Below are 15,224 nucleotides of genomic sequence, written 5' to 3'. Positions count from 1 at the left end.
GAGCCAAGGCACTGCTGGGATAGAGATAAAAATCTCTGCACTCATAAAGCTTGCATTCTGGTGTGGAGATAAACAATAAACCAACAAATATGTAAAATGGGTAGGATGTCAGACTGTAATCACTGCTATGGAGAAAAGTAAAGCTAGGAAGAGGCTTTTTCAACGGAAGGATCAGAAAAGGCCTCCTGTGCAGGTTGAGCAGAGACCTGGTGGAGGTGGGGAGCTGCCTTGTGGTATTTAGCTGAGCATCCTAGGAATGGCAGGGTCCTGATGGGAGTCTGGTGTGTCCATGGATCAGCAAGGAGGTCATAACTTTTTGTTATTTGTCCAGGATTAATCAATACAAAGCTTGAGTCCCAGTCTAGTGCTCTAGTGTTAGAATTTTACGCCTAAACATTTTCTTATTTCATGGGCGCTGCAAATTTTATAACCGCAGGTTTTACTTTTTTTCCTTCTAAATATCTTTATTTGAATATCTTTAGTAAATAAGTTGACTTTAAGTTCTTTATTTCTTTTGAGATGGGGTCTTGCTATGTTGCTCAGGCTGGTCTTGAACTCCTGGGCTCAAGTGATCCTCCTGTCTTGGCCTCCCAAAGTGTTGGGATTACAGGCATGAGCCACCATGCCTGGCTGATGCTAAATTCTTAACATGCCTAGTATTTTTTTTTAATCATTTTAACCATTTTTAAATGCACAACTCAGTGGCATTAAGTACAATCAGTGTCATGCAGCCATGACCACTATCCATCTCCAAAACTTTTCCAGCATTCCAAACAAAAGTTCTGTATTCATTAAGCCGTAACTCTCTTCCCTCACCTCCATTGCTGGGTAATGTCTACTCTATTTCTGTCTCTATGAATTTGCCTGTTCTAGATATCTCATATAAGTGGAACCATACTATGTGTCTGGCTTATTTCACTTAGCATGTTTTCAAGGTTCATCTATTTTGTAGCATTATACTTTTACTTTTTTATGGCTGAATAGTATTCCATTGTATATGTAGTATACACCACATTTTACTTATCCATTCACCTGTTGGTCATATGGGTTGTTCCCACATTTTGGCTATCATGAGTAATGCTGCTGTGAACATTGATGTAGAACTGTCTGAGTTACTGCTTTGAGTATATGTCTAGAAGTGGAATTGCTGGGTTACATGGTAATTCTACAATTAACATTTTTAAAGACCACTGAACTGTTTCTCACAGAGGCTACACCATTTTCCACTCCCAGCAGCAATGTACAAGGGTTCCAGTTTTTCCACATATTTTGCCAACGGTTTTTTTTTTTTCTTTTGAGCTCCCGGGTTTTCACAGGGCATATTTTCATTTTTTAAATAGCCATCCTAATAGGTGTGTAAAATGGTACCTCGCTGTGGTTCAGATACTACTTTTTTCACTTACTGGAAACAGAGTCAAATTTGTGATGCATCTTTAATAGGGGTGTGTGTATATATAATTGTGTGTGTGTGTGTGTGTGTGTGTGTGTGTATATATATATATATATATATATATATATATATATATATACACATATATAATTTTTTTTTTAAAGAGACTGGGGCTTGCTATCTTGCCCAGACTGGTCTCCAACTCCTGGCCTCAAGGGATCCTCCCATGTCATCTTCCCCAAGTGTTGGGATTACAGCCATGAATCACGGTACCTGGCTGATGTGTGTGTGTGTGTGTGTGTATAGTTTATGTTTTTGTATTTTACAAACCCTTGTGTCAAGGGCTGACTTTCAATAGATTGCAGTGAGGGAGCTGCTCTGCCATGTACACAACCCCAAATGATGTATATATTCTTATGTTTGGCCCGAGTGGCTCTTTTTATGACCCAATTCTAAATTTATAGCAGTGGTTCTCAACTAGCAGTGATTTTCATTCTCTGTCCTTCCTGCTGGTGATATTTGCCCATGTCTGGAGACATTTTGGGTTGTCCCAACTAAAGGAGGGGGTGTTACTGGCATCTACTGGGTAGAGGCCAGGGATGCTGCAAAACATCCTACAATGTACAGGGCCTCCCAAAACAGAATTATTTGGCTACTTCCAAATGTCAGTGCCAAAGTGGAGACTCCCTGGATTATATAGCTTGTCATATTTCAGGTATCTACAAAACGTACCTTAATTCCTGTTGGGAATAAAGCAGAATATACAGTAAGCTCTTGCTTGTGAACTAAATGACATTAACATTGTGATAAAGATGCAGAAGGTATAACTTTCCTTTTATGAGAGTAGCTATATGTGTACTCAAATTATATATAATTGAACGTATTTATTGAATTAGTTGCTAATTAATAACCTAAAGTACAATGTGAGATGAAAATACTGCTATTGATATTTCCAAAAAATTACCATGTTCCTGAAGGAAACAAACCTAGACATCTTTCACTAAAGATGGTCTTTCATTAAATTAAAAAATATTTACTGGGCCGGGCGTGGTGGCTCACGACTGAAATCCCAGCACTTTGGGAGGCCGAGGCGGGCGGATCACCTGAGGTCAGGAGTTCGAGACCAGCCTGACCAACATGGAGAAACCCCGTCTCTACTAAAAATACAAAATTGCCGGGTGTGATGGCGCATGCTTGTAATCCCAGCTACTCAGGAGGCTGAGGCAGGAGAATCACTTGAACCCGGGAGGAGGTTGCAGTGAGCCGAGATCTTGCCATTGCACCCCAGCCTGGGCAACATGAGCGAAACTCCATCTCAAAAAAAAAAAAAAAAAAAAATTTACTGAATGCAATCACGTGCCAGATTCTCTGTTTAGCACTAAAAATATGTGGGTGGACCAGGTGGATGTAGTCCCTGCACCTTCGGAGCACAAACCTTGCTAATGAACGTTTCACATCAGGCCAACCTTTTTTATTTTTATTTTTGACATGGAGTCTTGCTCTGTCGCCCAGGCTGGAGTGCAGTAGTGTGATCACGGCTCACTGCAACCTCCACCTCCCGGGTTCAAGCGATTCTTCTGCGTCAGCCTCCTGAGTAGCTGTGACTACAGGCATGCACCACCACACCTGGCTAATTTTTGTATTTTTAGTAGAGTCAGGGTTTCACCATGTTGGCCAGGCTGTTCTCGAACTTCTGAGCTCAAGTGATCTGCCCGCCTCGGCCTCCGAAAGTACTGGGATTACAGGTGTGAGCCACCGCACCCCACCCATTTGTTAACAGTGTTTTGATGCCCCTCCTCTTTTAAAGTTGAAAAGCTGAAGGAAACAGAAATTCTTATAAAATGGAAAACTTTAATTGTTTAAAGAAAAGGCACAAGTAAACATTTCAGGTTATCATACAATGTTACAATAAAAAATTCCAATAGTAAAATGAAACACATTATAACTTTGCTTCTTGGTAGTATACTGAATGTATTATTCTATCATCTCCTCTTTGGAGTAAAAAGAAGGGATAGGCAGATCAATGGATGTGATGTAAAAACTTGGATCATAAATAGCATCCACTATACCTTTAACCAGAAATTAAACTTCAGTAGAATTAAAATTAATTTTCAAAACTTAGTTTTGTTAATAATAGAGCAGCAGTAACTTTCAAGCTAAAACTCATTGTTTTAGTAAGTAAATAACTGATTTCATGAAATGTTCACTGTCAATGTCTGGTATGTTAATATACATTAATCAAGCTGGTCATGAAACAGTTTTACCAAAATATAATTCATATACTTATTTTACTTTAAACCTGAATATTACAGTACATTATATAAAAGATAAATGAGAATAAGGAACTAAATTATTTCTTACGATGTCAGAAATAATATACTTAAAAAGGTGTAGACCTTATTTTCAATCAAAGGCACTATCTGGAGAGTTAACAAGCTGCATCATGTTCAGAGTTGAGAAAAAGTTTTTCTCCTTCCCAAATAACTGGCTGATTAGTAGAAACCTGACATCTCAGCAAACACTGAATACCTAGTATCTAGCCAAAAAACAAACAAACAAACAAACAAACGAACAAAACAAAAAAGACGGTGGGGGTAGAAATTGTGTAAAATTACATCTTTGATTTCTTTTCCCAGGATTTTTTTTTTTTTAAAGAGACAGGGTCTTGCCATGTTGCCCAGGTTGGACTGCAGTGGTTATTCTTTTACAGGTGTGATCATTACACACTACAGCCCCAAACTCCTGTACTCTAGTGATCCTCCTGCCTCAGCCTCTTGAGTAGGTGGGACTATAGGAGTGTGCCAATTTCTAAAAAGGCTGTTGAAGTGTTTTCTTGATCCAGAAGTGTCTGTTTCATTAACTCAATGCAATTTCCATTTTATTCACATCACTTGTATCCTCTACTCTCAGCTTGTCAACCCAGGATGGCAATGACACCAGGAAGGTAACTGTCCCAAGGGAGCAAGCTTTCTTATTATGAGTCATTTCATTCACTTTTCTCCCCTGAATATACTCAACTCTAAGTGTTTAACTTAATAACATTCAAATATCACAAAATGTCAGTAATTAAATAAAATTCATCAAGAGAACATTGTTCAATGCTTCAAAGTCTTGAACAACATACTTACATTAATTTGAATGAAAAGGAGTCAAACCAGGGCATAATATCCTATTGCATCCTAAAGGCCTGGGAGATTTTAAACTCTTCTAAGGTGTATTTGAATCAGATCTTCAAAGAAAAGAGGGTTATTTCTAGTTTTTTGTTGTCCAAATTACAAGAGTTTCAACGGATTAAGGTTTCCTTACCATGATTCTTTTAACACCTAATTCCTAATCAGAAATGGTACTTAAGAATATCAACGTTTAGAAGTCAAACATGATTCTAGAAAATTTCTTATCTTAAAGTCAAACTATAACCTTTACTCAATAAAGCATACTCTTAAAGGTCTGTGATGCATGCTTTAAAGAACAGTGATGGGATTCTGGAGTTCTTTCCTTTCTTTCTCCTTCTCCAAAGATACAGATATCTTTCTACAGTTTTCTATGGAATAAGAGACTTCATCATATAAAATGGCTGGCATGTTTTCCCTTTTGAATAGTTCTGACTATAAGATCCACCATGAAATTTTACGTTTCCAAATCATAAGCTTAATAGCAAAAGCAAACAATTTGACCTACCACTGAGCTAAATTGAAGAAAAATCTGCATTTTAGAGTATCTGTTATCAAGGGTTAGCAAACTTTTTCTGTAAAGGATCAGATAAATATTTTAGGCTACCTGGGCCATATGGTCTCCCTTGCAATGACTCAACTCTGCTACTGTCGCACAAAGCAGCCATACGCAATATTTAAAAGGGTGAGCATGGGTGTGCCCCAATAAAACTTTACTTATGGACACTGCAATTTGAATTTCATATAATTTTCATGTGACACAAAATATCAGTCTTTGGAATTTTTTCCCCAACTATTTAAAAAAGTAAAAACTGGCAGCTGACTGCAATAGCTTGTAGGCTGCACTTTGCTGACCCCTGGTCCAGATCATTCAGATTTCTTGATGTGAGGGTCAAAGCAATAATGTGGCCATGCATCATCTCACTTCACTTGGACATTGATAGCTTTCTGGGCTGATAGTATAGAACTCCGAACAAAAATCCCCAAAGCACAAGACAATCCTACGAGTAAGTAGTATCTACACTCACAGACTGTGTAGAGCTTGTAAGTGTTGATACTCATCTATCTATCTGTATATATATTCAGGAAACATTTAAATCAAATTCATTTAAATTACGTTGTCAAAAAAGCAGGGAATTGCCAGGTGTGGTGGCTTACGTCTAGTAATCCCAGCACTTTGGGAGGTCAAAGCGGGTGGATCACCTGAGGTCAGAAGTTTGAGATCAGCCTGGCCAACATAGCGAAACCCCATCTCTACTAAAAATACAAAAATTAGCCAGTTGTGGTGGCGTGCACCTGTAGTCCCAGCTACTTGGGAGCTGAGGCAGGAGAATCGCTTGAACCCGGGAGGTGGAGGTTGCAGTGAGCCAAGATCGTACCACTGCACTGTCCAGCCTGGGTTACAGAGTGAGACTTCATCTCAAAAAACAAAAATAAAAACAAAACAAAGCAGAGAATTGAGAAATTCTTCAGCTGAACCCTTTCAAAAGCTTTGGTGTTAGGGAGATCTAGGTTAAAATCTTGGCTCTTGCTGGGAGCAGTAGCTCTCACCTGTAATCCCCACACTTTGGGAGGCTGAGGCAGGAGGACCACTTGAGGCCAGGAGTTCAAGACCAGCCTGGACAACACAGTGAGACACCTGTCTCTATATTAAAAAAAATCTTGGCTCTGCTACTTACTAGCTTGTAACCACAGATAAGTTATTTAACCACCAGAATTTAGCCTGGTGTTAAGGACAGACACGCAGGGGTATGTTTTCAATTTCATTTCTCAGGCAAGCAAATAGCTACAAAAACCTTGCTGGAAAGCAAGGTAGTCCACAACGTACCTGAAGGCTTAACTCCTAGTTTTTGACAGAAAACTACTTTTATCTCTTCTACTCTATTTCATAAATTTTTTTTTGCCGCACGCAACATACTGTGCAAAACTGTGCCTCCATACATACTGAATTCTACTTTTCTCTTCCAAGGCTTTTTCCATAGGTTAACAAAATGTTTTTTTTTTTTCCATAGGCTAACAAAAATGAGAGTAGAAAGTACCCAGTCAACATATTCATGTCGTCTTTCCATAGTGCAAGTATAATTTGGGTGTTTTCTCTAACTTATCAGTGACGGGCATCCTGTTTTCTAGGAAATAATATCTAAATGATATAGGAAAAACTGGTAGGAAAGGATTCTTATGGCTTTATCTATAGAACAAAAACTAGAGATTCTGAAGATCATGTTAATAGATTATTTGTAGATATAATTGCTATGTTTCTTGGACCTTAGCCCATTGCTTAAATTATATTCAGTAGAATATTAGCACTAACTAATATGTGCTATAACCTCTTCAGTCATGAAAAATTTAGTAGTTACATACACATGAAATAAAAGATTCCACCAACAGTGTTTTTGAACAGGCATCAGTTATGAATCTGCTAGTATTGAATGCTAAGCAAAATACTAAAGCTCTTAAAACATTAGTGTTTTATTTTTAACTTTTAACTTATTATTTACAGAAGTCCTGTTAGATGCTGAAAGCAGTCATTTTGCAACATGTATGTTCTTCATATAAAATGATGTTCAATGTTAGGTGGTACAGATTTATAAATATGTACAAACAAAACAGTATGTCTGTAGTTAACCTACTACTCTAGTAACCAACACATGGAAGCATCATATGCACATAAAAGTTAAACATTAAAACAAAACTTAAAACTCTCAAAACAGATAATCATGAATTTGTGTTTATAAAATTATATAGAATAAAGGCTTTGTGTGTGGGGACTTTCAGTGGCCCACCAATAATTTTCATGAAAAAATAAAAATAGAAAAAAAAAAACCTCCCAGACACAAACAGACAAGGTAGGCTGGGTGCAGTGGCTCACACCTGTAATCCCAGCACTTTGGGAGGCTGAGGCAGGTGGATCACTTGAGGTTAGGAGTTCGAGACCAGCCCAGCCAACATGGTGAAACCCCATCTCTACTAAAAATACAAAAAATTAGCCAGGCGTGGTGGTGCGCACATATAGTCCCAGGTACTCGGGAGGCTGAGGCAGGAAAATTGCTTGAACCTGGGAGGCGGAGGTTGCAGTGAGCTAAGATCACACCACAGCACTCCAGCCTGGGTGACAGACTGAATCTCTGTCTTAAAAAAAAAAACAACAATAAAAAAAACAAAACACAAGGTAAATCAGATGTATGTCTTGGTCAAATGTCTGTAGACAGCCACCTTGACAACAAATTGATAAACATAAATACACAATTTGCTCACTGAGCATAAAATATTGCACAAGAGCAGTTTTCTCTGAAGAAAATTCAATTTTCCATAGTTTTGAACTTCAGAATGGTTCCCACAAATAGATATAGTTGCATTTTCTAAACAAGAAACATTAATATTCAGTAATACTGTTAGAACCTTGTTTTACACATTAACCATATACCAGTCTACTTTATGGCAATGGTAAATCAGTGGTAAAGATTTGGCAAAGATAAAAAGGCAGATAAGACTGTAAAATATATATATATATGTGTACATATGAAACAAATTATTTCCAAAAAGCCCTAATCATATGATAACTGATCCCTTAAATAAATCCATAGTCTAGGTCACAGTGATGGTCAGACAGTGGTTGAATACGACTCTCTTCTTCTCGGGGGCCGCTCCTTTTGAACCACTTGGTTGCTCTCTCTGGTCTCCAGCACACTGTCTTCTGTTTCGCTCTCACTACCATCTGCCACTGCGGGGTCCAAAGACACTGAGCCAGATTTTCCGTGCAAAGGAAAACCAACACCAGTTTCCTGTAAGGAATTATCTATAAAATCTTCATCGGAGGAATGGAATGATTCATCATCTCCTATTAAATGGTTGACAATGTGGATTCCATCAAAAGGAGGTTGGCCTGAGAAGCCCCTCTGGCCTTTTAGGCACCTGAGCTGTTAAAACAAAATCCAAGTTAATATAGTCAAATGGGGGAAACACACACACGCCAAAAAGCAAACATTCCATGTTTAAGGAAGAAGGTGCCTTATTATTTTTCTATTTACAGGTATAATCATAGTTACTAATTTTTGAGTGCCTTCTATGTGTTATATAATGGGCTTATAATTATTTTTATTTTATTTTTTTTGAGACAGGTCTCAGTCTCACTTTGTCACCCAGGCTGGAGTGCAGTGGTGCGATCTCGGCTCACTGCAACCTCTGCCTCCCAGGCTTAAGCGATTCTCCCACTTCAGCCTCCTGAGTAGCTGGGACTACAGGCGTGTGTCACCATGCCTGGCTAATTTTTTTGTATTTTTTGTAGACACGGGGTTTCACCATGTTGCCCAGGCTGGTCTCAAACTCCTGGGCTCAAGCAATCTGCCTGCCTCAGTCTCCCAAAGTGTTGGGATTACAGGTGTGAGCCACCACACCTGGCCTGTAACTTACTTTAATTGAATAATAACAACCGTCCTATGTGATAGATTTTAGTATTTACTTTTCTCATTCTACAGATTAGGAAATGGAGACTCAGGAAGAGTAACTTGCTAAGGACATATATAGCTAGTAGCAAAGTTTAGATTCAAACTAAATCTTCATTATACTAGAGATAATATAATGGACTCCATGTACCCATCACCTAATTTCAACAAGTAACACCCATCATGGACAATCTTTTTACATTACACACCTCTTGTTCCTGGATAATTTTGAGGTAAACCCCAGACATCCTATCAGTTTATCTGTAAATATTTTGCTGGTATTTCTAGAAGGTATGAACTTAAAAACCATACTATCACACACACTATCTTGAGAGAATGTCTCCATAGTTCTGTAAATGATGAAAATGATTTATAAATCATTAAAACTTTGCTAAGAGTCTCCATCCTGTTATAATAGCCCAAAGGCCAGCATATCACCGTCACTTACTGTGGGAGAGGAATGCTGCTTCCCACTCATGAGGTTTCCTTCTGCATGGGGGGAGTGGCAGTCCGGTATAACATTTCTGCCTTCTCTCCCCAACTCCCCCTGGGGAGAAGGTGAGGCTTCTCTTAGTGGGGAGGAGGAGAGAGGAATGGTATGCCTCACTCATCTCTTTTCCCTTTCTTCCCATCTTTTAGAATGAGGCTCTAGTCCTCAATCCCTGGAGTTTTATAGTACAAGACCCTCACATAAGGAGGCTTAAGGAGGTCAAAAGCTACCTGTTACTGGGTGGGCAAGTCTGACTAATTCTAGAGTTTAGTATTGAAAAAATTGTGCCACATTTAAATCTAAACCACATTTTCCAAAACCAGTTTTATCAGAATTAAAACTGATTTATTTTCATCATCTGCCACTTCTTTGCTCAAGTTTCCTCAAACTCCCAAATCCACAACCATGATAGTACCAGTTCTACTCACATACAATTAAGTCATCAGCTCTGCCCTTAAGAGTTTATGTTTTAAAGTTTGATTTTGACATTCTGTCACTTATTTCATTTCTCTCATGCACCATGAATTTTCTCCTACAATAAAGTGGAAGAGTAAAAAACCAAAACCAAAAACAAGAATTAGCTACCAAATATCTACTCTGACTATTAAGAATCTTGCTAAAATATGCTCCACGTCTCCTACCCTCATCCTTGTTTCTCAGGGACAAACTCCTAGTCACAACCTTTCAATTCTTTAGATAAAGGCAATGTGAAATATTCAGGAAATATTACATACACTTTCAAAACTAACGGTCCTGAGAATAAAGACATTACAGCCTCACCATAATACCTCCCAGCTTTCCTGAAAGACTTCCAGGAAGAAGTGAAGAAACCTCAGCACTTCCCTGCTTGTATATGACAACAAGAATCAGCAGGGATGCAGGGACTCAGAACAATGATGTCTGGCCCAAGCAGACCTTCAACTATATTCCTGTGCCCTAGACCAAGTGGACAAATTTATAGTGAGGTACAACGTAATTTAAATAATACCATTCTCCTTGGCAGAACAGAGGGATCTATACTTGGAGTTGAATCTTTAGGAAAAGGGCATATAGCACCACAAAGGCCTCCTCAAGGTTATGATACCCACTGCATTGTTACAACTGCCACGTTCTGATGCAACATCCTATCGCCATATTGCAACACACAATTTATAGCTCCAAGTGTTAAATTAAGTCAGTTAATCTCTTCCTTTCTCTTTTTCCCCCAGACCTTTTTGAAGAAATCATATGGAACATGTGTCTTCCTTCTTCCTGGCTGTTATAAAGGAGGAGTATGGCAGAAGAACCACAACTTCCCAACTGTTTGGAAAGCTGCAGCTTTCCTTTGCTCTAACAAAATTTATTGCAATTAAAACACTGCAGCCTCATCATCAGATGTAATTATAGAAAATTAACTATAGGTTGAAGGGTCATTTCCTCAACATCAAAGGAATCTCATTGAGAGCTGTTAATATGGAATAGCAAACGTAAAGGAATTTATTGGTGGAGAGAAAAAATGGTGAAGGTAAGCGACTATCTGGTAAAACTGAAGCTATCCCTTGGTTATCTGTCCCTTAGACTTAGGTGTGTGCACACTGGATCTGATGAGGGAGGAGTCCTGTACTAGGTCTGGAAGTGGGCATTTGGGGAAGGAATTCCAGGGTACTGACTACCCAGAATATGTTCTAGAAGGGGCTGCATGAACTTCAGGTAGACATGTCTTCTGGGAGTCCTCATCCTGTGGAAAGGGGTTTGGCTAGAAGAAAGCCACAGCTGGGCCCTCTAAAGTGCAGTCCTGGCTATCTGATCTAAATGGTATACTGCTTATCCTTATTACCAGACTTTCAGGGGCAAACTATATTTAAGCAACAACAAAAAGCAGGCAGACAATCAACCTTTCCAACTCTCCCTTTCCTCCAAAAGAAAAAAGAAAAAAATCCTTATGGGTATTATCAGTAGCAAACTGAGATTAGCATATTTCAAAATGTAATCCACTAGTCATCTGCATAAGAACTGAGGATCTCTGTCAAAAACGTAGAATCCCTCTTGAGATCCAAGGATTTTGAATCCTTTTGAAAAGTGAAATCCCAGAATATACATTTTTTACACGCATCTCAGGAAATTTTGAAATATGGTCGGATCTCTGTATCAGTGGGACCCACATTCATGGATTCAAACAATTGTGGGTCCAAAATAATTAGGAGAAAAAAGGATGGTTTCCTCTATACTGAACATGTACCGACTCTTTTCTTGTCATCATCACCTAAACAATACAGTATAACAACTATTTACATTGGATTAGGTGCTAAAAGTAATCTAGAGATGACTCAAAGTATATGGGAGGATGTCTGTAGGTTATATGCAAACACTACATCATTTTACATACAGAACTTGAGCATCCATGGATTTTGGTATCCATAGGGATCCTGAAACCAATCCCCCATAGATACCAAGGGATGACAGTGCTCTAAACTCTCAGAATCACCGTGGTAGACCCTCTGGTTCAAATAAAATGGGGCTGAGACAGAAAAAAGTTGATTTAGCTGAAATGGAACTCTTAATTATTTAGGACAAAAGTGCTTCTGAACTATGAACATCTGACTAGTGTCTGGTATGTAGAAATGGATGCGATCTTTCCAGTAGTACAACCAAGCTGCTCCGGGCCAATTCTACCACCTGATGGTTGACACAAGGAAAACTGTTTAAATGAACTTTTTCTGCAACTTTCTTCTTGTGGTATAGAGGTAGGGGCTAAAGACCTATATGGTTAAAAAGCCTGAATAACTCTGATGCACATCTCAGAATAGGGACCACTACTCTAGGCAATGGCTTTTGTTTGTATTTTGGTTTTGTTTGAAATCTCTTTGGGCTTATTAGGGAATCAGGAATCTGATAAAAACTATCCACTTGAAAATTACACATACAATATTATATGCTTTTTTTTTTTTTTTTTTTTTTTTTGGTCGGGGGAGACACGGTCTGGCACTGTTGCCCAGGCTGGAGTGCAGTGGTGCAAACTCAGTTCATTGCAACCTCTGCCTCCTGGGCTTGAGCAATCATCCTGCTTCAGCCTCCCAAGTAGCTGGGACTACAGGTGCATGGCACCACACCTGGAAAACTTTTGTATTTTTTGTAGAGACGGGGTTTCGCCATTGTTGCCCAGCTGGTCTTGAACTCCTGAGCTCAAGCCATCTGCCTGCCTTGGCCTCCCAAAGTGCTAGGATTACAGGTGTGAACCACCATGACTGGCAAAGCATATGCTTTTGAGGCCCATTGTCTTTCCTAATTTTTGAATACATACTACATGAGTATCTTCAAACACTGAGCAACAACAAAAATTTTTTGTGAAATGCCAGTAAAAACAAAAAGTATTATATTTCCAGGTAAAATGAGACACGGGTTTTTTAAAGTCACTGAATGTGCATGGAAGTATTTTTGAGACTCACTAAGGAAATAGAGGCACCAGCACTCTCTGTAATTTTTAGTAAAAGACTCCTATCTGAGGGAATCTGGGATTCCCCCAAAAAGGATCTCAGTTTGATCACCCTACAATGAAGGTCAACAAGTCCTACCCAAGAATTCAAAACACCTGTCAGTCTTTAGTTCCCTAGTCTTGAAGTTTGAGCAGAGTCACATATTACCAGAGAATTTGAGGATAGTATCTCCGAGAAGCCGGGAAAAAACTCAGTTAAGAGAGAAGGGATGCTTTAAAAAAAAAAAAAGAGGTCTTAGACGTAAATTTCTCTTACCTGAAAGTCATGAGCTTCGAGACTGAAAAGGCCTAGCAAGTGTCCAGGACAGTGGATAAAAGCAGACCTATACCATGATACATCACAGTGAAGTTTCAGGACATTTGAAAGAAAGAAAAGGTAAAGCTTCCTGCCAAAAGCAAAAACATGTTTTATATAAAAGATTTAAGAATCAGAATGGCATCAGACTCTCCAACTGCAAAAGACAGAGCAGTGCCTTCAAAATTCTGAGAAAAAATAATGTCTACATTAAAATTTTTATAATCATCTTCAATTTTTAAAATACCCATTCAAACTATCAAATAAATGTGAGGCTAAGTAAGAGTTAAGACCTACAAGGCCTTTTTTTGTTTTGTTTTTAAAATGTCTTTTGGATCAATCATGAGATGTAGAATCTAATAAAACCTTTTTATGATTTATCTCCCATAAACCATTTTTTCAGGAAAGTAGATAATATGCTCCACCAAAATAAAGTACATCAAGGAAAAAAAGCATCTTTTGTCTTTGATGGAAGAAAGAGGAAGTCCAGTACAAAAGTATGGCAAAGGGAATCCCTAGGGTAATGAAAAATGTCCCCAAGATGACAGCTGTACAAGAGACCTAGAGGCATCCAGCCCAGACTAGAGACTGGAGCAGTCAGAAGAAAGATTTCTTCAAGAAGATGAAATTCATAGAACACCTAAATTGTTTGGATAGAGGAGATTAACACATACAAGGAGATTTCGTGACACTAGAGGAGAGTTACACATAAAAGAACACACCAAGCAAATGAAAAAACCAAGGCAATCATTCGGGCAAATGTATACCAGCAAAACACTCACATTAAGACACTATTTCCATACAACTGATGCTATTTGGCAATAAAAAGGAATGAAGTGCCGATATATGGATGAACTTCAAAAATATTAAGCTGGCCGGGTGCAGTGGCTCATGACTGTAATCCTAGCACTTTGGGAGGCTGAGGTGGGTGGATCAGCTGAGGTCGGTACTTCGAGACCAGCCTGGCCAACATGGGGAAACTCCGTCGTCTCTACTAAAAATACAAAAATTAGTTGGGTGTGGTGGTGCACGCCTGTAATACCAGCTACTTGGGAGGCTGAGGTATGAGAATTGCTTGAACCCCAGAGGCAGAGGTTGCAGTGAGCTGAGATCATGCCACTGCACTCCAGCCTGGGCAACAGAGTAAGACTCTGTCTTTAAAAAAAAAAAAAAAAAAAGAATATGAAAGCTAAGTGAAAGACACAAGAGACAATATATTATATGATTCCATTATATGAAATGTCCAGAACAGGCAAATCTTATAGAGACAGAAAGTAGATTAGTGGCTGCCTAGGACTGGGGGAGAGAAAAGAAAGGGGGTGATCGCAAATAGGCATGCAGTTTCTTTTGGGGTGTTCTAAAAGTTGTGCATATAGTTGCAAAACTATGCAAACATGCAAAACCCATTGAATTTTACACTTAAAATATTATAATATGTAAGTTATATCTTAATAAAGCTTTTTTTTTTAAAGTAGAGCCAGAAAAACAAGAACATCATTTTCCAACCCCCCTCATAACACCATCTTGGAAACTTGTGAAAAATAAAATTTCCCAGGCCTGTCTTCAGTCTCCATTCCAGAAGAGAGGCCTGAGAAGAGGCATACTTAAGCACCTATAAGCTTGCTGTTCTGTTGTGAGTGACAGTTATATAATTCTAATGATGTAAATGTAAACTAATGATGTAGATCCTGTAAATTAATCTAACAAAAATCATTACATTAGTAGCATGGTGGGATAAAAAGTCTGTGGGTTCATGGTGGGGGTGAGGAGAATGAAAAAGAGATAAATCTTTCCCCATGTAAAGATGCCAAAACTGAACACTCAAGAATTAGCGGCCAGGCATGGTGGCTCACATCTGTAATCCTAGTACTTTGGGAGGCTAAGGCGGGTGAATCACTTGAGCCTAGGAGTATGAGACTAGCCTGGGCAACAATGTGAGACCCTGTCTCTACAAAAAACACAAAA

General features: G+C 38.8%; 1 protein-coding gene across 12 annotated transcripts in view; it reads right to left on the bottom strand.

The window, feature by feature from the left end:
- Positions 1-3,221: 3,221 nt before the first annotated feature.
- The window catches only part of EVI5 (ecotropic viral integration site 5), a 281,694-nt gene continuing 269,691 nt past the window's right edge, over positions 3,222-15,224 (bottom strand). For 10 of the 12 annotated variants that reach the window (XM_009425371.5, XM_001153700.7, XM_513563.8 and 7 more), the window contains one exon: positions 3,222-8,477. In XM_009425371.5, the coding sequence (XP_009423646.1) occupies positions 8,163-8,477 (315 nt within the window). In that variant the 3' untranslated portion in view covers positions 3,222-8,162. The remainder of the gene's footprint in view (positions 8,478-15,224) is intronic. The other 2 variants (XM_063799583.1, XM_009425383.5) reach the window with 1 other exon arrangement.

The sequence above is a fragment of the Pan troglodytes genome, chromosome 1, assembly GCF_028858775.2.
Source record: "Pan troglodytes isolate AG18354 chromosome 1, NHGRI_mPanTro3-v2.0_pri, whole genome shotgun sequence".
Taxonomy (NCBI): domain Eukaryota; kingdom Metazoa; phylum Chordata; class Mammalia; order Primates; family Hominidae; genus Pan; species Pan troglodytes.
Note: the sequence above shows the minus strand (reverse complement) of the source record. Positions and strands in the feature narration are given on the sequence as shown.